At 37.1% G+C, this 22,231-nt stretch overlaps 1 protein-coding gene across 1 annotated transcript in view; it reads left to right on the top strand.

Moving 5' to 3' along the window:
* LOC139739163 (Golgi resident protein GCP60-like) overlaps positions 1-22,231 on the top strand; it is a 41,072-nt gene that overhangs the window by 12,587 nt on the left and 6,254 nt on the right. Inside the window, exons 2-8 of the mRNA XM_071649780.1 lie at positions 5,059-5,200; positions 10,600-10,740; positions 12,276-12,389; positions 16,192-16,279; positions 18,579-18,738; positions 20,443-20,574; positions 21,771-22,076. Coding sequence (XP_071505881.1) covers positions 5,059-5,200; positions 10,600-10,740; positions 12,276-12,389; positions 16,192-16,279; positions 18,579-18,738; positions 20,443-20,574; positions 21,771-22,076 — 1,083 coding nt within the window. The remainder of the gene's footprint in view (positions 1-5,058; positions 5,201-10,599; positions 10,741-12,275; positions 12,390-16,191; positions 16,280-18,578; positions 18,739-20,442; positions 20,575-21,770; positions 22,077-22,231) is intronic.

Here is a 22,231-nt window from a genome sequence, read left to right as displayed (position 1 = left end):
TACAGGCATGCTAACCTGGAAACATTAAACTGCACATTACTTGAATATGAGACCATTCTGAAGCAAATAATTTTCACACAACAATAGATATATAATGTACTTTTAAATGAATCCCACAAGGATTGGAACAATCATCCCCCAGCATTCCCACTGATTCCCACTGATCAGTTACTAGCCATCCCCTTTAATGCCAGACTAAGTACATAAAGCAGCCTAACTCATTAGTGGATGTTTACTTGGGGGGGGGGGGGGGGAGGGTATTATATGATGAAAGCTTTCCAGTGAAAATAATCTTTGTTGCCTGCAAAATTCTCTTGTGATGCATTAATGCGCACTCATCCTGTGCGTACAGCAGTCCCTCAAATCATGATCTACCGTTACACCCCCACGATGGGATGAGATTGCCCTTTGCTATGCTTGTGCATGTGGATGAAGACCTACGTACACTTGTACCATACACATGCTGACATGGTAGAGCTCTAGCTCTCTCCTACCAGCCTGCCTCATATTGCCTCCTGGTTCATTAACATTTCCATCAGCTCAGCGACCTGATATGCACGCCTGTGTCGCTCCAAAGGGGACATATGCTTGCTTCCTGTGGGTAGATTGTATTGTGGTAGGCTGGCTCTACTGCGATCTCCATATACCAGCTTGTCTGGATTTATATCGGCGATTCGAACTCCTACCAGCTTATTTTCAAAGGATACTGACATGAGCCATGCTCATGGTTGTGAGAGTGTAGCCAGGAGTTAGAGCCTGTCAGATGCTAGAGCACAGTGTCTTAATCTCACTGTTGGCATCTTGCACAAAGGCTTTTGTGTCATCTTCTTGGGTCATTAGGAGGAAGGTTTAATACCGAAGGCGTTAGGTGAGTGGGAGATCTTAAATCAGTTTAGAATGATGGCCCACTTATTGCTTTGGTCACTTGTACCGCCGTATATGTTATCTTGACTGAATACTTACTGTACTCTGTGTGTGTGTGTTTGTGTGTGTTGGCATAAGTAGGAGATAGTTAATATTCATGCTTGGTTCCAAGATTGTGATAAGATGTAATTTTTGTAATGTATTGAATGCATCTTCTTCATTTTGTATTAACCCTATTCAAGACACATTTCTGAATGGATCTTGCTAACTATCAAGATTGGCACTTCAAGTGTAGTAAAGGCTGTGTGTAGCATCTTTGCTGTGATCAGTGAAAGATGAGATGGAGTATTATGACAATTATTGCATATTTACATGGCTTCTATTATGTAGTATTTGTATTTTACTCATCTCTGTTTAGTCATTATAAGGCAATTACAGTCAACCTTCCCTAAGTCGAATCTATTTAGACTGAAGAAATAGCTTCGACTTAGAGAAAATTAAACTTTAATACATGAGGGATTAAAATCAATAGAATATAAAGAGGACTTGACAAGACCAGCAACTTTATAGGCGATTATTCGACTTATGCGTGGTCGACTTAAGGTTGACTGTATTTTTTTGACTTGCAGAACTCATTTGCAGCAATGCACCATGGTTAATTTTATTATAATTTACCATCTTTAAACAAATTCTTAAATAATCAAAAGGCACATTACACAAATAAATAGTACTTAATGCATGTAGTTACTCATCCCGAACCGGCACAGTTTTGTCTTGTAATAGCTGCTATTTTATTTTATTGGCAAGCGTTTGTTTACTTTAATAATTTGATGTGTTTCTTTCATATGATCGTAATCACTCTAATGTTGCAGTCCTGGTGTTGAAAAGTGCTTGCTTGCTGCCTCTATTTAGGAATATGTTCCTAAGTATTTTTTTTTTCAGTAGCGTGTTCTGGAAATACTAATACTCCGTTTGATTGTTGCAATGGTAGAATGAATAGCAACACCTGAAAAAAGCAATAGTAAAGAGGGAAGCTGGATATACAGAGTTCCTCTCACAAACAAATCAGAAAGTGGCTGGGTTTTATTTTCTTTGTTGGTGTTATGATTATTATTATTATCTTATTTTGTATTTGTTTATTCTTATTTTATTCATTTATTTATTTTATTTATTTATTTATTTATTTTTTTTGCAGGGTCACCTTTGAGATTATGTGGAAAGAGTTGACCCTACGTGTATGTATGGTTTGATTGGTATTTCTAAATTGTTTATAAACATTTAACAAACCTAATACTACTTAGTTACTACTGGTATGGGATGCAAAAGATGCAAAAGAAGGAGTATTTCATAATGTTTAAATAGTGGGGTCTTTCTGGTGTGAGGTACAGATGACTTGTGGTATGGGATTGCTTGAACATACTCGTAAACTAATGGTCCTATGCTGAGAAAATCTGGCATGATGATAAGTTGACATAATTCTTAAGAATTATGGCACAAGTGCCCTGTCTTTCATATTTAAAACGTGGTTTTCATCACTAGTAGCTGTTTCATCCGTATTATGAAGTAACTGTCTAAAGTGGAGAACAAGACAGGTTTAACAACATACCCTGTTGAATTTTTCTGATTTGTGAGGCCATAGTTGCATAATTTTTCTTGTACTAGAAGAGAGAGACATCTGTAATGTGGACATTTTGAAAACATTTCCTGAGGATGAACATTTATAGCTGATCTATTTTTTTTCTTATAATAATAATAATAATAATTGATATGATTTATATAGCGCCAAATCCACTCTGCAGAGTGCTCTAGGCGCGGAAGGAAGAGAAAGTGACGAAGTAAAAGACATACAAATATCAAGTACATGTAATGAGTAATCAAATTGAGGCTTTAAACAAGTGAGTTTTTAGACTGCTTTTAAAGGAGTCTGATGAAGAACAATTTTTAACGGCTGAAGGTAAGTTATTCCATAAGGTTCTCATAAATCCATTTTCTCTTTTTTTTGAAAGTTTAGTATGATGAGCGTCTGCATAGTTTCATGGAAAGCTCTACTAGATGTTCACTTATTTTTATTTATTTATTTATTTTTTGCTGAACTGTATGATCTTTTATGAAGAAGGTGGTATTTCAGTTTTTTTTTATTTTTGTTCAGGATATGAAGCTTGTGTTAAGCATAAATGCAAGTGTTTTGAGACTTTCAACTTGTAGCAATATTGCTTGTTCCATCATCATTTTAATATGTCTTAGATGTCAGTTTCTGTGAAGAAAGCAGAAATAGACTGTACACTACAGTTTCCCTTCAAAGTAAAAATATACAGTAATAACTGTTAGAGTGAGTATCAGTTAATTGTAGCAGACATGTGACATTGTCTCCACTTACTTGAAGCTGGCATGGTTGACATAAAGCTTATAAAGGAAGTAATAGATTCAACAGAAAATGTTGTGATGATGAACTGCCACTTGTGATGTGAACTGCTACTTGTGATGTGAACTGATACTTGTCTTTTGAAATCAAATGGGGGAGAAAACGCATATCCAGGGATTAATTTTCCTGGTGTCACATAGCAATTTGCTATGCATTTTAGATATGACTGCTGTACCAAATTTCATTTTAAAATTAAGCAGGGGAGGAAAAGTAAATAGAATTGTATGCAGCTGTATATCTTTGATGTTGTTGTTGTTGTTCACAATGTGTGTCCAGTGACTAAAATTGCAAAGCAAATTCAAGAAGGTAAATTATTTTCTGTTATCACCTTGATTCTATTATTGATAGTCATTTAATATGATGCAAATAGATCTTTGACATATTCATTTGTTGATTTGAGGGACTTTTTTATGTTAAATTGCCACTAATTATTTTTTCAAGCAGTGCAATCATCTATCCTAGTCTTATTTTACCAGTACAAATGCTGACACTGTGGCAAATCTAGTCACAAGAATCCAGGGAATAATTTTCCTCCTCAGATCTGATTAGCAATTTCAGGCGATGGACACATAATTCAAATCAATTTCTGTACACTTCTATTGAAGAAAAGTGCTACACAAAAGGCTATTTGTGTAGCAGTCATGTAAATATTGCATAGCAAATTGCGATGCAATGCCAGGAAAATTATTCCGTGCAAGACCAATAGCCACCTTTGAAATGATATCTCAAGGTCTTTTGTAATCTTCCAACGTCAGCAGTGGTTTTTATGTCTTGTTCTGGCTGTCATCAGAATACTAGTATCATGAGATGTTGATGAAAAACAGAATGTTAGCTGAACTTCATGTGCGCTTTAAGTGTGGGAGAATGCGTCTAGCCGCTGAGAAAATGTCAAAGGTGAATTATTACCCAAATTTTCGCTCAGCAGAACAGTAGCATACGTGGTATGCTGCTTCCCGTCGCTTCTTGTTATAAAGTGATGAAGTGGGGGATTCTCCCCCCCCCCCCCCTTATTTTTTTTATTTTATTTTTTGTTTCTGTGTGTTGGAAGATGGAAAAGACCCACTGAATGAGAATTCAATCTGGAAAGAAAGTCATAACTAGTGAGAGTAGTCATCTATTATGGCTTCTTATTGGCACTTTGATAGAAGAGTGAATTGACTGGTACTGCATGTGAAATGCTCATGAATCCTATTTTCGTTTTTCACATCCGATGCCACTATCAAATTTCATTCCTTGATTTCTTTTCTGACATGTATAATAGAAAGATAGATAGGTAGATAGAAAACGATAGATAATGCGTCAAGGGTATATTAATCTTTTCACAGCCCTTTGAAAATAACAAAGGTCAAAACTCTTCCAACAAAGTGTTTTGATCATTCCTTTTTAAGAACAAATGAAGAGATTCTTGGTATCATGTGAAAAGTGAATGGTCACAGTCAACTGATTAATGTGATCCTTTATAGGTAGATATCATTTGTGAAATGAAGGTCACAGTCAACTGAGGAAAGTGAGACCTTTATAAGAGCATGCAGGATGCTGTGTTTATTTGTTTGGTTGTTTTGTTATTGTTGTTGTTGTTGTTGTTGTTGTTTTTTGGGGGGGGAGAAGGGGGCCCTATCACAATCGAAGATGTGGAGTGATTCTTTTCCTGCAGTGTGCGTGTGTTTGTCATACAAGACATAAATTGAAAATTCGATTTCAACCAAGATTTACGCCTGCATCCCATTGTTATAAATTGTTCTTCTTTTTTGTCGTTCCCTCATTCTTCACAGAGTTTGATGGAAAGGCGGTTCATCTTGCCTACAAGGACAAACTGAAGTTGGTTGCATACATCAAACAGATCACATACGGCAAGGTAGACGCCTCCAAGTCGCCCCCTCCTGGATACCTGGATGTTGTAGGCAGTGACAGAAGGTGAGTATCTGAGATGTGCCCCTGCACGAACTACATGAAATTGCAATACAGTTCGACCTCGATTATCTGGCCATGTCGGTACCGGCGCTCATCCGGATAAGCAAATTGGCCGGATATGGGAGACACAAATGGCTGCCGTCCAAGCTGCCGTCCCAGTGCACTGGCAGCTAGGCAGGTAGCGTACCCCGCAACAGTGGTGTAATCTATGCTAGCCTGCGCAAAATTGTAATCCCGATAGATCATGACTGCTTACTTTTACGATGATAATGTGGTGTGAATTTATGTTAGCACTGTCGGGAATATTGTAGGTATATCGTGTGAGTTTTGTAGAAATTTTAATTGAGTTTAAAGTCACTGTTTTTTCTCAATTTTTGGATGAAAAAAAAAGTCCTTCACTGCGTGAACTCGTCAGGATAATAGAGATTTCCGGATAAAAGGAGGCCGGATAATCGAGTATATCGAGTATAATAAAATATGACTACACCACTGACCTCTCAAAAGAGGCACAACCGTAACCACCACATCGAGTAAAGTCTTATGTATTTTAAGCTGTTATTTTCGCGTACAGATATTTTCGCAAATGAGGAAGTGACAGACATTTTTGCGAGATGTTGTATTAGCGAATTGACACTGAGGCTATTGTGATCATACGCTATTACCCTAGCGGATGGCAACATTTTCATGTGTTGTTAAATTCGCGATCCAACTGTGATTAGCAAAATTCGCAAAAATTAAGCCCTCGTGAAAATAACGGCTTATACAGTATTATATTGATGGAAGAGCCTTGTAGTGTCACAACAATAGCAGAGAATATTAAAACAAAATAGTTCCACGCAATTAGCATTGCATGTGTGGATTGAATGAATGCAGCAATAGTAGTAGAACACAGCAGTAAAAGACTGAGGAAAATCACACAATCCGTTCAAAAGCTAAACAATTTTGCAGTTTCAGTGCTGCCATCGCTAGGTGAGAAGACTAGTACAGTTTTTGATGGCACATGCATAAAACGATATAAAGAAAATATAAAGAAAATTCAACGTGTTTCGCTTTTCTCGCATAATAAAAGAGCTTTTGACTTGCCTTTTTCAGAAGGCAGGGGGAATAATGCTCAGTAACAAGTTGTGGGAATGTGTGCTTTTCAACAAAAAAAGAAAAAAAATGAAATTTTGTGGATTGTCTTCATATCTCCTTTATATTCTACTCATGTGACATCACAAACTGTAGTAGTTTTGTTTTGTTTTTTTCATCCCGTGATTGAGGCACTGAAACTTCAAAAATTCAGAACTTTTGAAGGGATTCACATCCGTTGCTCCTCGAACTTTCACTGATGTGTTCTACAAATATTACACTGCATTCACTCAATCCGCACATATTTAGGTGAACTTGTCCTTTAAAGGGAACGTAAACCCAAAGAGCAATGTGGATTGAGTGAAAGCAGCAATATTAGTACAACACATCAGTGAAAGTTTGAGGAAAATCGGACAATCGATGCAAAAGTTATGAATTTTTAAAATTCTGGTGTTGGAACCGCTGGACGAGGAGACTACTAGAGGTTATGACGTATGAGTGGACAACAATACAAAGAAAGTATACAGAAAAATCAACAAAACTCCACTTTTCTAGCATTATGAAACAGCACTTGACTAACCGCTTTCAGAAAGCAGGGGAATAATTGCTACCCTTAACATATGTCAGTATCAAGTTGATGGAATTTGTAATTTTCATGAAAAATGAATTTTTGTGGAATTTTCTTTATATTTTCTTTATATTGTAGTCCACTCATACGTCATAACCTCTAGTAGTCTCCCCATCCAGCGGTTTCAACACCAAAACTTTAAAAATGCATAACTTGCGAACGGATTGTCCGATTTTCCTCAAACTTTCACTGATATGTTCTACTAATAATGTTGCTTCCACTCAACCCACATTGTTCTTTGGGTTTACGTTCCCTTTAAGAAGAGTAATGAATTAGTTTGTGAAGAAGGAGCTCCTGCTAGTTTTCATAATATGGGTCAGTGTAAACATGTGCAGGGTAGAAATATGTTCCAAGATAAACATCAATGTCAAGTGTAAACAGGATATGGAGTGATGAATAGGTTATAAATGAGTATCCGTGGCAGCCTGATTGCAAACATGGAAGGTGCGAGTTTTGCAAAGGTTCAATAATGAGTCTACAAATAGCATGCACGTCACTATAAATCATACAGTATATCATGCCACTTTAAAAGTTAGACATGACAGTGTTGTTTATCTTTCCTTTATTTAAAGGCTGATGTCATACTTACCTTTTTTAATACCTGATGATAAGATGATTAAAGCAGAGATTTTTCAAAATGTTACATTGTGAATATTATTCAAGATTACAGTTCATCAAAGTCACAGGCTCTCATTTACCAAAGATTGTTACTGATCTTAAAGGCATTATTTACCATTTGCAGATGAAACAAAAACCCAGCTTTAGTGCTTCTAAATAATTCTAAATGGCAAGTTAGGGATAGAAACAACCAGTGTAAAAAAGTTAATCAGTATAATCAATGTTAGATATTGTTAAATGTGCAAAATGTGAACAACAGTTATAATAAAATTGTCTCTAGACTAAACCATCTACAGTCATGGTTTGGTGAGAAAAACAGTGATATCTCCGTATATTTTAGGCTGTATTGAAAAATTTTAATATGGTAGGATGTTTTGTGACACAACTGACCTACACATACAGTATGCATCAAATGTGATACCTGGAATATTTTTTACATCACTGCTCCCAATGGTAAACAGTACCTTTAACTCATTGCTCTTGACTTGTGTCTATCATACAAATAATGACATACAAGGTGTAATAAGATATTGGTCCTGAGAGAGTTTTAAAGTGCCACACAGCTCATTAGATCTTAAAGGGATACTCATGATGCACATGATATACACTATATAATTGTATAACTCAAATTTGTTAATCATACATCAAATGTATGATACTAATGAGTACAATATTATATCAGAGATAATGAAACTTATTTGAGAACACTTCATTTTTGAGTATGACAAGCTTTTAGCAATATTATTAGTGGTTTATTCATTCATTGAAATATTGATTAAGATTTCAGATTTCAGGATGCTTAAATGTGAGTTCACTTGTGTTAAAGCCAGGATTGAGAGTGTGGCATGAAATTGTGCAATATTATACTATTAATAGGCTTTTTACATCAAGTACATTATGATTGCATTTGATATAATCTATTATATTTGCTATATAAGATTATGGCAGCCCCCAAACAGTCCTGAGTTACTGTAAAACATGATATATTCGCGGCATGAATTTTTTGCGAATTGGAGCCGACGGCCTTTTTTTGCGGCATGAAATTTTCGCAAACTGCCACTGGCATTCAATGCATATAGTGTAGTCAAGAACTTTCGCGTGCATTTTAATTTCGCGAATCTTGGCGTTCGCGAAATTCGCGAAATTAAAATGCACGCGAAAATTCCTTGTTTTACAGTAACCTAGTTATAAAGAGTACGTGTTCAGTGTATTATATTTCTATGGGGGTAGATGTCTTTCTAATATGAATACTGAAGAGAGGATTAGGAATAACCTTCGTTAATGATAAGAGTGTTCGAGTTATTAGTTTTGACTACTCAAGCAATATTACTTGCAGCTAACCATGGCAACAGATCTGTATGTCTGATGAAAACTGTACAGTGGTTGCAAAACGTCTTTGCCATAAATTTGCCATTAATGGGTGAGATGCCAGACGACAGGTCGGCATTATCACCCTGTCTCCGCACATCTAGAGTAAACACATGACCACTTAAAGCTCCGACAGCCTGATTGCGGATGAAGGCAATGTGAAGCGAGTTGAGCGCCACGTCGGAGCTTGTTCAGCCCTGTCAGTTGAGCCGAAGCAAGCCTCCTTGCATACACATCATCTCATCTGAAATAATCGAAATCCATTCTACATCTTCCTGGCGGCTGCCCCAAGCCGTGTCCAAATTCACAGACCTAGCCATCAGCTTTCATGTTTATTGAAAGAAATATTGTGTGGCATATCAAGCAGTGAAAAAAGTGTTTGAGTGTTGTTGTTGTTTTGTTTTAACCGGTAATCTTGATCATCTTTGTGTATTCTGTCTCACAGATAAACAAACATAACCATCTCAGATCATGCCTACCAATGACATTTTACCCTCAAAAACAACAAGGAAATCTCTCTGAATGTTTACTTGGTTTCACATGGTGCCATATCCCTTCTCCACATTTCAAATTAGTGGCATAAAGTCAATTATGTGATCTGATCTCATGATGTACTAAAGCAAACTCAGATGGTCTCATAACACACAGAATCCCATTTTGGTAGGCCTACATGTTACTGATCTACGACACCAAGGTTTGAGCCACTTGATATGTTTGTTACATGAGCTGTTGTTTTGAGTCACTTTCATAGCTCCACTATGGAGACAATGATTCTTATGGGCTCCACTATGGAGACAATGATTCTTATGGGCTCCACTATGGAGACAATGATTCTTATGGGCTCCACTATGGAGACAATGATTCTTATGGGCTCCCTCATGGAGATATTTCAGTTGTAAGCTCCTATATGCATTGCTAGTTTTTTTTTTAATGATTATCATTTTTTTTTCAAATATCAGAATTTGTTGGGGCAAATTATTGCCAATAGGGCCTCATGTTTTTTTGTAAAGTAATGACAATAACCTGGTTTGTGTATATACCTTGCAGAACGGGTTAGGCAAGGGTGCAAAATTCATGTTATTCATGACAAAATATTTTCTGATATACTTATATTCATCAAATCTCAACTTTGTTATTCTGGCCTAACTCAACCATCAAAGAGATGTTGACCAGAATTCTTAAAGGTAATTTAAATTCAGTTCATGGATTATGCAAAGTTTGTCAGAGTAAATACAGAGCATGTACAAATGTACAACACAAAATATCCAAGTATAATGAATGCCCACTGAGACAGACATGTGCAAAGTATGCCTATGCCTATGCATTGTGCAAAGTGTATGTCTGTCTCTTTGTATGTCTGTCTGTCTGTCTGTCTGGCAGGTCTGTCCTTCCCTTTTTATATTTTTTGTATTAGTGACTTTTATCTTGTTTGAAAGAGTGCACTAAAATTCTTTTGTACTCGTACGTGATCTCTCTCTCCTGCTCTCTTTCTCTCCTCTCTATCTGTATGTCTGTCTATCTATCTATCTATCTATATTATATCTACCTATCTACCTCATTCTTTCTCACCATGTTTATCTCTATCCATATCCATTTCACCATTCCAGACAGAATATCTGTCATTTGATTATTTACAGATTAATGCATCTCTGACCATCTCCCTTCCCCCCCCCCCCCTTCCCCCTTTTCATTCTTGTCTCCCTTCTTCCTGTCAAAGACGAGAATGGGAAGCACTTGGCGACTTGAGTAAGGACGACTCCAAGCTTGAATTCTGCCGGCTTCTCGACAGCCGCTGTCCGCAGGTTCGGCCGTACATTGAGGCCCACCGGAGGGAAAAGGAGGAGCAAGAGAGGAAGAGGTAAACAACTCGAATCCGAGGAACAATAGAAATCATTAAGTGATAGTCGTTTGTCTTGCAACGGGATTACTTCTGGCTAGAGTGACTTCTTTTAATGCCCTGTAGATTGCCAGGATGAATTTCATTAAAGATGTCATCCCTGAACCGTACAGCATGTCATAAGATGAACAGTGATTCAACAGAATATTGTCCAGCAAGTTTGTGATCAATCTGTGAGCTTCCTCAATTATTAATATTTCCTCAATTACTGTTAGACGCCAAATATTTCGCGAGGTTTTCATTTTCCAGAATTTTGCGAGTCAGGTGCTATTCACAAATTTTACATGCCATGTTAGTCTAAATTGGTGTTTTATTTTGCCACTAATGACTACTCTTTCTTTTTTTTTTCTTTTTTTTTTTTTGGGGGGGGGGGGAGGGACTTGATCAGAACATTGAATGATAAGTGACAGATAAGGAAGAGGGAAGCCCCTACACCCCTCCCCCCCCCCCCCCTGCACCCCCACCATACCACCTCTGGTATTGATGGAAGAGCAGGAATAGGAGTAATGGCAAGACTCTTGTATTTAATTGCAAAACATCTCTTCAGGCCATGATGAGAGAAAATTTCTTCACTGCGAGCGGAAATTCTCTGATGAAAAGGTCTTCGAGTGAGGAACAGACACGTGTGTTTGTCAGCAAGCTGTGGTGCAGACACTTATAAAGTGAATATCAGTTATTCACAGCTCAAAATGTCAGGGTGCATCCAAGGACAGAGCTAAAAAATAAGGGATGGAAGTGTTATTGATGGGTGTGCTCTCAGCAGTGCTAACGATTAGAGCACGGCTTGTTGTGTCAATGGTGTAGTTTTTTTAACATATGAAAACTTGCTCCGTGCATGATTGAAGTCATTGATTACTAAATGTGATTGCAAGATCATTTGAAGAAATGCTGTCATTTTGCGGACCTTGGCCAATGCATTAATTCCCCATAGGCTATCATTGTTTGTGGCCGTGCAATAATACACTGTATTCTGTCTTGTCTGTCGCGCGAACTCTTGTTGAGTGCCCACATGCTTGCTACGGTAAAGTGCGCAAACTCTTGTTGTTACAATTCACAAGTGTGCAAACATCTTGCCAGCTGCCCCTTTTTCAGTGCGGAGTCAACTTCAAAGACTAGTAGAAGTATGGAACTTTTGTACAGTTTATGCCTTCTCTAGATAATCGGTAGATGATAATAATCATATTGAATGGCTTTAATTCATGTTATACATGGGAATATTGCACTTCATAAGGCCAATATTCCCAGGTCTCCCATTCATCGCCTTGCAATATCATATAACTAAACCATAAAACAAACTAAATATTTGCTTGTTTTTATTTTCGCACTGGTTTCATGTTGCTTGAAATGGGCAAAAATGTTCACTTTTATGGTATTCAGACTGTACAGAGGTGTTTTCGTAAGGCTCAACGGAGCTACGAAATCAATGAGAGCAGAGAAAAGATTTGAATGAGTTTACATACAAATTTATATCTCTGTTTTGTCTTCATTTGTAAAAGGAGAGAAGAGGAGGAAAGATTGAGAAGGGAAGAAGAGGAGAGAGAACGACAAAGGTTAGAAGAAGAGAAGAGGAGATTAGAGGAGGAGGAGAGGCAGAAGGAAGAGCAACAAAGGTAACCCATTTTTCCTTCCTCTATTTCTTTATGTTCTGTGATATGTATCAGGTAAAAGTGGCCAAAATGTTCCCATACTTTGAAAGATTCAGGGCCACCCATGCTATATTTCCATAGAGACTTTTATAATTTTGTTGTTTGTTTGTTGTTGCCATTACCACTCTGTCAGAAATCAATGAAAGTTTATATAGTGTGTTGAGCCTCAAATATGCACATCATGCAAACCTCAACACATGGCAATCTTGAAGAGAGAAAGCATCTTTCTTTCTTTCTTTTTGAAATATCATGATATACTTGAGTAACGTTTAAAGGTCCAGTTTACCTTTGGGAGTAGTGATTTCAAAAATTTTCAAGATATCACATTTGATGCATATGTGTAGGTCTGTTATATCAAAAAACATCCTACCATATGAAATTTTTGCAATAAAGGCTAAAATATGAGGAGATATCAGTGTTTTTCTCAATAAACCGTAACTGTAGACGGTTTAATCTGGAAACATTTTTATTATAACTATTGTTCACATTTTGTGCGTTTAACAACACTTAACATGGATTATACGGAGTCAAATTTTTACAGTGGTTGTTTCTAGCCCTTACTCACATTTTAGAACTATTTTGAAGCACTAATGCTGGGTTTTTGTTTTATCTGCAGATGGTAAATTATGCCTTTAAGATTATGTACTTTGAATTGCGACAATTTCTTGTACCCTCCCCCCCCCAAAAAAAGAAAAAAAGATATTCATTTTCACATCTTAATTTGAACAGTGACTTTGATGAACGTTAATGATTTCACTATCAAAACACAGTAAGGTTTGCTGACATGTGTCTCCTTAGGGCTTTAAAAATCTTATTTGTGGATTGTGTCATTTCAGGAATGAAGAGTCATCTAAATCCATTGCCAAGTTTGTCCCTATGTGATTTTTTTTTCCGGGGGGGTGGGGGGGGGGGGGGGCAGGTAGAAATGAGATATGGGAATCTTGAGAGCACGCTAAGCCAGATATGCACATCGATACAGCTGCTGTCAGTCTGTCTCCCCTCACTCGACATGAAATTTACAATTCACACCGAAAGCGGCACTACGAGAATCGTGCCTCGCCGCGCTGTTGGCATTTGGGAGTTATGGTTAGCCATGACTTGCATCCACAAAGAGAATGATAATATAAACTTCATCCCCAGATATCTTGATGGCAAGCTTTAATGGTCTGCGCATTAAATAGCGGGATTCTTTCAATGTTATGAGTCAGGGAACTATAAAAACGAGGGGAAATAAAGACCCACATATCTAGGAAGAGAAAACTTGATGACAGTGAGAGAACCAGTGGATGACTTTCATTCTGAGTGCATTTTTCTTACTAAAACAGCCATTTTGCAGTGGTTGGCCTTAGAATTTCAGCAGCTTGAGATATAACAACAGTGACATTTGAGTATCCTATGAAAGATACTTTCAGTGTGTAATCAGCAAAGAAATGATTTTTCTCAGAGTGGCATTCATGTGTCATGATATGACCTTTTCTGTCTACACATGGTTTTATTACGATATATGTTGAAGATTTCTGACTATTTTGTATGAAAAAAAATGGTTTGAGGCAAAAAGCCATGCGTTTGAGGAAAATGTGATGCTTTAACTTTGCAGTTGTACAAAAATACCAGCACATGTGTGCATACACTCAGAGAAGCATACGAAGGATGCACACACACACACACACACACACACACACACACACACACACACACACACCTTCTTGCTAATTCATGTGTTCTGCCATACATTGTCTTGATGGTCACTCTACTTGCAATAATTACATTCCTCCTGCAAACACTTATATTGGTCATGGTCTTACAATACCCTATAGAAGAAGAAGAAGAAGAAAAGAAGAAGAAAAAAGAGAAAGAACAAAGCCCAAGATGTGCATTTTCAGATGTGTGCATTCACATGATAGCGAAATCGTGCTTTCTTTTTTTTTTTTGCCAGTTAAAAACATTGTTCTACGAGCAACTGCAGTTTGTGTAATGAAGCAATGTTAATTATTTACAGACCTGTAAGCTCTTTCCACATATCAATCTATTTTCTCTTGTAAACCACGTCATCTACGTGCTATTACGGAGAATTCATTCATGGCATCGTGGTTTTATGACTTCTCCAATTTCCGTGACTGAAAGCTTGTGTACTGGTGTGACTGTGTAAATGCCATTAGGCCTACAGCTCATTGCTCTTCAGCATTTAATGTGTACATATGAAATCAACTATTTATGTGTGTTTTTTTTTCAAATTTTCATTAGCTGATTGATTGATTGATTTGATTATTATTTCTTGCCATTCATTCAATCAATTACATTTTTTTTTCTTTCAATCATTGAATATATTGTTCTGTTGATTATACTACTATGCAGATATCTCTGTGTACTCTATCTTTGCAGAATAAACATTTTTTATCTGTTAGTGGGGGATATGATGTGCACAGAATCCTCATTTGTTTGCGTTGAAATTTCTATTTAATGTGGCATGATAAGAATACATGTGTATTATGATACTTGAAGAGAGACAACCATTTGTCAAAGTGCATTATAAACATTACACAGATTTAGTTAAATTTCTCACTGGCAGTGATAATGTGCTGGACACTGATTGCCTTCCTCCAGCCTCATACCTCTTCAACAATACAATAGATTTGATTTTTCCTTGTGAATATTCATCTCCACTGTTATGCAGTCACATGTACATGTATATGCATTTAGGTACCGTAATCAGTACTAATCACTAAATTTTCTTTTTGGTGGTTGAGTACCGTAAGATTTATCATCATTGTAATTGTCCTTGTTCGATGATTTGTAATGAAGAATGTAGATTTCTTATGATATTTTTTTGCCATTTAGTTCCTGTGTAAATATTCAGTGATTTCATGCATTTTGTTATGTATTATCAGTAATTCAGCTTCATCTTGCCACTCATAATTCTTATTTGATAAATCACATGAAAAGTGACATACTGTATGTGTCAGTGGTAAGGTGTCATTTTCAAGCATGTTATTGTGGAAACTGATTGAAAACAATAACAACTGAACTTGAATACACCATCTGGAATAGTAAAGTTAATTTTTTCAGGATACAACATTCTGTACAGAAATGTAGCTTTATAGCCCCCTGTGGGCCATTTTCTCAAAATTTGATAACTATTACCTGGTATGTATCACAGTTTCGCCTCTGATAGGACTAACTTTTGGAGTTGGGTGTTACAATGTCTTTGCTTTCTTCATGCGTATGTATGTATGTGTGTGTGTGTGTATGTGTGTATGTGATCGTGAAGTAAGCCTAGAGATTTCTTCAAAGTATTGCCTTTTCGTGTACCATGTTCGCATGCCTGGCTTAGTTGGTAAATTGTCAACTTTGCATATTTTGCTCAAACGCACGACCACACACATACTGATTCATAAAAGTTGCAGTATGCCACAATACACAAAAAATGTCACCAGTGCATAATTCTTTTCCTCACACATATTTACATCACAGCAAATCTTGCAATTATCTGTGCAACTTTTCTGTACGTGCATTTCTAGAATAAATGCCTTTTTAACCAGTAACACAGTTTTAAAAGGCAGAATGTCTGAATGTGGTCATGTTTTTGCAGTCTCAGAATGTTGTGGCACACAGGGAGTTTACACCGTGGCACACAGAGAATTAGCAAACATTGAAAACAGCAGGTTGGCCAATGTCGTATTATAATTGCAGAAGCTGTGCTCAGTATGTACTCTGGTGCAAAGTGACGATGCAAGCAGCTGTGTGTGTTTTTTTGTCTTCCTCCCAGGTTACAATTCAAAGAGGCAATATTCCAGCAGCTGGAGCCACAGCTCCGCCCACTCGCTGCCCAGCAACACCCGCACAATCCTCAGCAGGTTAGTGGAGAAACAGCCCAAAGTGGGACTTTGGCCCACGAGCATGTTAATTATGACTAAAATGAGAAAAAATGAAAGTAATAGATCAGTGAAAACTTGGGTTAAATATGAAGGGCGACTTCGAAATGACATTAGGTGTGTGTTGAGTATCACAGTAAATCAACCAATATTGCGATGGCCTTTGATAAGGAATGTTAAGAAAAATTTATGGGAGCACACGTTTATTTTTCTCTTTGAATATGATCCCTTCGTATATGTTACACATACACCCACCCACACGCACACACACACACACACATGCACACGCTTAGTTATATCCCCTATTTTTTTTTTTTTGAGATCACAGTAGAGATGTATCATATACTGTAAAATGAGGAATGTTCACGTGCATATTAATTTCGCAAGTTTGCGAGAGCCAAGATTCATGACATTAAAATGCACATGAAAGCTTTTGTCTATGTATTGTATGCATTGAATGCCAATGGCAATTCACAGAAATTTTACGCTGTGAATATGATATGTAAATGTATATGCATAGCCATGTTTTTTAGCCTTTTGTTGTACAGAGAGCTCAAGGTGCAATTCCATACCATGAGTAAATCTGCTTTTGAATGATGAATAAGATTAACTTTGATGAAAGAGTCAAAAATGTGTGCATGCAGTTCTTTTGTTAGAGCAAGATGGGTGAATTCACTGACGTGAACTATATGTCTCATAAAGTATCATTTCTGGCTATGATGACTCCAAATTTTTCTTCACTTTGAACTGAAATCATATGTTGAGAGATCTTTTATGATTCTGAGCCAGAAGATTGTTAAAGAGGGAACGAATGTTCACAGACAATCATGAGATTTTGCATCCACTGGAAACTCATTACAGCAGATGCCACCTATCTATTTTTCAAGTGCCATTTACCAAGAAATGTCAAAGCAAGTGTCCATTACTGGAGGTTATTTTTGGTTTCCTTTTTCATAAATTCTGTAATTCAAAGCATGTCTTCAGAATGGTTTACTCAGTGAGAGGTATTTGAGTTTAATGGAAAAACCTGAAAGCATTTATGTAACTGGTCTATTCATAAGTATATGTGCCACTTATGAATAAAGATTTCTGGACGAGTGCAAATAAAGAAAGAGAGGATGTAGGATGTGCTCATAATGAATTCAGAAGCATACCTTACTGAATGAGTCTACTCAGAATTAAAGAAATCAAAATCGAAATGATTTTTTTTAGTTGGGTGTAAATGTGTAGTGAATTCCCACCCATTTTGCAAGATACCCTAATATTTTAGTAGTCAACTATACGATAAGTTTCATGTCAATGTAGATTGCAGTTTATATGAATGTAGGGCACAATTTTTTTTAAAACAATGTATGTACATGTAATTACACAGATTCAGATGTTTTTGTTTATGTGTATGTGTTATACTACTGGATATGTAGTTCAGAAAAAAGTTAAATTTGATACTGCACACATTTTTTCAGTGGAGGAAAATGTGACTGTGCACCTCAAAACGAACACACCAAAGTCGCACACACTGACTTTGCGTGAGGACTGAAAATAAGTGAAATGGGTCAACCTAGCCGAACTTGACATTTTCATATTTTCTGAAAGAGCGGGTCTTCTTTTACATTATGCTAAAATTTGGTATCATAAAACGGGCAGGAAAGTGTGTTTTTTTAGCAGTTTATCTCGAACATTTTTGGTAGAATAGTGTGATTATGTGTGTTTTTAGAATCCCTTTTTCATTTCTGAAAAACCTTATCCACACTCTTCACTTTCAACTCTAATAACTTTTGAAAAGATAGTGCTACTGCTTTGAAAGTTGGCATTTATTATGGACAGAATGTGTTAATGAGGCATGCTTAATTTCAGTTTAATCTGATAATCTCTTCATTGTTGTTACTCTCGTGGTTTACTTCCTGTTTTTTGTCCCAATCATCGCACAGCCAGCACGGTTTGGTATTAAAGATTAAGCGCTTGAATAGACACTGTACTTCAGAGCCTCTTTTCTCAGTTCACACTTTTCCTGAGTTTGTGCTTTCTTTCCAATATTTAGATAGGTTAGGAGAGTCCATTTGATTTGAGTTATAAATCATTTTAAAGCTTAAAGTCTGCTCTTTCAGAATATGGTCTTAACTAAAAATTCATGTCTGGCGACTTTTTGTTTGTTTTGAGGTGCAGAGTCACAAATGTTGTATCTTGTGTTAGCTGCCCACGTTTTTTCTTGGCAAAATTGTTCAAAATTGTGCCTTTATGTCACAACATTTTTTTTTTGTTTCCCTTTATATACCACACACAGCAACAAGTTTTTCTACAACAGCTACAAGAGCACTACTACCAGCAGTATATGCAGCAGCTGTACCAGCAGCAACAGCAACAGCAACAACATCCCAATCAACACAACCACCAGCAACAAGTGCAGCTCAGCCACTCTCGGCCAACAATGGAAAACACGACAGGTATGTTTACTGTCTGCTCAGCTCACCCCTTGGTAGAAATCATGTCATATCCCAGGATGAAGAAAACAGGTGCATAGATCCATAGTCCCCTGGGGGGGATCAATATTCAACCGAAGAATAATAACACATGGTTTGAGATTTCCTGTTGTGGGCGCTGCGATTGTATAAAAATGATGTGTCATTTTTTTCTGTTTTCTCAATTTCTCGTTTTAATGGCAGATTATTCAATTTCATTGTAGGTATGTTAATAGCTATGATGTCCTGCTGGAACAGATCAGTGTATCTATGTGTGTGTATATATATATATATATATATATATATATATATATCGTCGCTGGGGGTGATAAGACCTTGTATCTGCAATTTTGGTGAAAATGAGTTTTTTGGATTAATGGTCAAATAATGGGTTAAGTGATGTCCTGTCCATATCCCAACTGTCTTACTCCAAAAATGAAGCCACCACGGCATGTCAAAGGAAAGGCTATCCCATTCGCCACAGTGCTTTGGCCGCCATGTTTTTTGGCTCTCCTGAACATTTGACATTTTGTAGATACGAGGTCTTATCGCCCCAGCGACGATATATATATATATATATATATATATATACATATTTGGTTTGTTTTGGTTTGTTTTTTTTTTAATCAAGGCACTGCGCTTTGGTGTTTTTGCGCCCTATCTGGCAAGGATGATCCTAAAATTCTTCACTTTGACCTGAATTTCTCTGTTGAGAAGAAAGTCATGAATCTGAGCCAGAGGATATCAACACTCAAGTGCAGATTTAATGATGTTGTAATATCATGAGAGAAAGCATTCTCAGTTTGTTCTATAATGTACATTACATTCTAATATACTTTTGATCATTCAGGTTAGCAGAAATTTATGCACAGTATGAAAACTTGGGGAAGCAATTCATGCTAATAACAGGGCTAGGTGGAACCAGCTGTAATGATTACTTTAGTGTGTGTTTCGTGCAAACTTTCTAAATATGTCTAAAATTTGAAGCAGATTTGTTTTCTAGTCTAAATAGGAATCTGACACATGTGCTCTTTGCTGTATCCTATGTAGAGTTGTAAAGTAGCAACAAAGTATAAAAAGTTTGGGATTCTGTCATGATCTTCTCTTCAAAAGTTGAGGGGAAAGTTTTAGTCCTTACTTCTAAATACCCAGCATTCATGTTTGCCTTGTCTTGATAGCTTTGTCTCATAAAAATCCTCTGAATGGTTACTTGTAATCTTACAGGATTTGAAATAACTTGTTATATATTATAGGAATGTAATAAGTGAAAGAGGAATGAAATGTGACAAACAAAGTTTAAACTTTGAAGCATCACAGAAAATTGTCTTTAGCCTGTAAAAAGTTTCTGAAATGCTTTTTAGGACACTAGCTGTAAAAGTGGATATTTTCGCGTGACTAATTTTTTGCGCTTGGCCTGGTAAGAAGAGTTTCGTGTGTTTTAAATTCCGCGGAATCGAGACATCGCGCACAGGAACATATGGCAAGCAAAAATATTCGCGTGCTTTTATTTTCACGCTAGTTTTTGGTTGCGCAAAATGCGCGAGAATTTCCACTTTTACAGTATTTCATTGTTTATCCTGCTGTTATTGTACTTTATGAGAAAGGTGCTGTGTGTCTGTATGTATAGGAATTGTCATTGCTGATTTTAACTGTTAGTTTGTTGCAATTTTCATGTGATGTTATTTCCAGAGGGTGTACCAGCCCAAGACGGCACAGCTGGCAGTGTGCTAGCGCAAGATCTCCACAACCTGCATCTGGGCGATCAGGATAATGCTGCCCCTCCCAATGGAGATGTCAACACAATACCCCTCAACAGTGATGGTATGTTGAATCCGTGTGGATGATGACTCTCCAAAAATACCACCAGTGTTCTCACTGACCAAAGCACCTTACTGTTTAGACGTCTGTTTAACTCTTTATGTGCCACGTTCGCACGTCCGACTCAGTCGACGGCGTGCCAACTTCGCATATTCTGTTCAAAAGCACCAATCCGCACAATCCAATCGATAAATCGCCAAATGCCGCGGTACAATGAAAGCGTTTCTCGCGCTTCCGTTCCTCTCACATATAGTTTGCATTTCATGTAGTGATTGATTATCAAGAGGTGTGCTCTACTGGATTTGAGAGTAATTTCTAAGTTTCTGTCACTGTTTTGTGTGCAAAAGTCATGCCTTTGCAGTTATGTAGCTACTAGTCATGTGAAAGAAAAACAGTAATAGATTTGCCGTACAATAATACATCAAAGCAAAGCTTTGCATTTTCTCTACAACTTTACTCACTATTTGTCCAGATCAACAGAAATCTATTGAAGTTACATAGACTTGAAAAACAGAATGTTTTCTCAAAGCATGAAACCGTTAGTGTCTCAGAATAATGTGGCACAAAGGGGGTGTCCACCCTGGCAAATGAAGAGTTAAAGTCAGACAGTGCTTTGAGAGCTTGGTTATAAATCATTTTCACTGTACACAAGTGTGATGTGAAGATTTTTTTTAAAAGTATAAGCTATAAGTTATTTGTGCGTATGTTTGAAATGATCATTCATTTTTGCAATTATAGAAATACTCATTATTTGTATTGTGAATGTTGAGTTATTTTAATAGCAAGGCTGGTTTGCATATGTAATACTTGAAACTTAGATGTACAGAAAGTAAGGAAATGCTTGTATTTTGCTCCTTGAAGAGATGTAAAAGAATTCTGAAGACTTTCAGTAAGAAGCATTCAAGTCTGAAGGCATGGAACATATTTCTTGCCATAAAGGGACTGTATGTTACACATTCAATTCACTAATGACATACAGCCCTACAAAATTATTTGCCAAGCATTTGATATTATAAGAATCATTATTATAGCAATCAGATTGTATGAGTAGCATGTAATGGCATTTTACTATTTTGCAGTCACTATTCTTCAATTTGTGTTATTGCATGGCTCATGTTGAGTGATTCTGTCTATCTATCTATCAACCTACATTGTATCTACCAATTTACTTATTTACTCATTTCTTTCTCTTTCCTCAGAGGAGCAATATCCAGTCATATCCAAGGCGTCATGCTGGACGCGGAAAAACATCAAGGAGTTTAAGAAGGAGCTTGCCACAGAGAAGGAATCCGTGATCAAGGTCGGGCACGGGGAGACGGTCACGGTGCGGGTGCCCACCCATCAGGAGGGCAAGTACATCTTCTGGGAGTTTGCCACGGACAGCTACGACATCGGCTTCGGGCTCTACTTCGAGTGGACTGAGTCGGACAGCAATGCCATCAGCGTGCACGTCAGCGACTCCAGTGAGGAAGAAGAGGAGTTTGAGGACGAGGAAGGGGAAATCGGTAGGTTTGCTGCGAGTGTCTGGACCTGAAGCTTGAAGACCAATTTCACACCAAGTGCAAGTTTGCTCCTAAAGGGGCATTCCAGACGATTTTCATAATTTTACATCATGTAGTACATAAATCGACAGCTCCATTATATAGATTTGTGGAATTTA

The sequence above is a fragment of the Diadema antillarum genome, unplaced genomic scaffold, assembly GCF_040938485.1.
Source record: "Diadema antillarum isolate AM-2024a unplaced genomic scaffold, OU_Dant_1.0 scf00000029, whole genome shotgun sequence".
Classification (NCBI taxonomy): domain Eukaryota; kingdom Metazoa; phylum Echinodermata; class Echinoidea; order Diadematoida; family Diadematidae; genus Diadema; species Diadema antillarum.
Note: the sequence above shows the minus strand (reverse complement) of the source record. Positions and strands in the feature narration are given on the sequence as shown.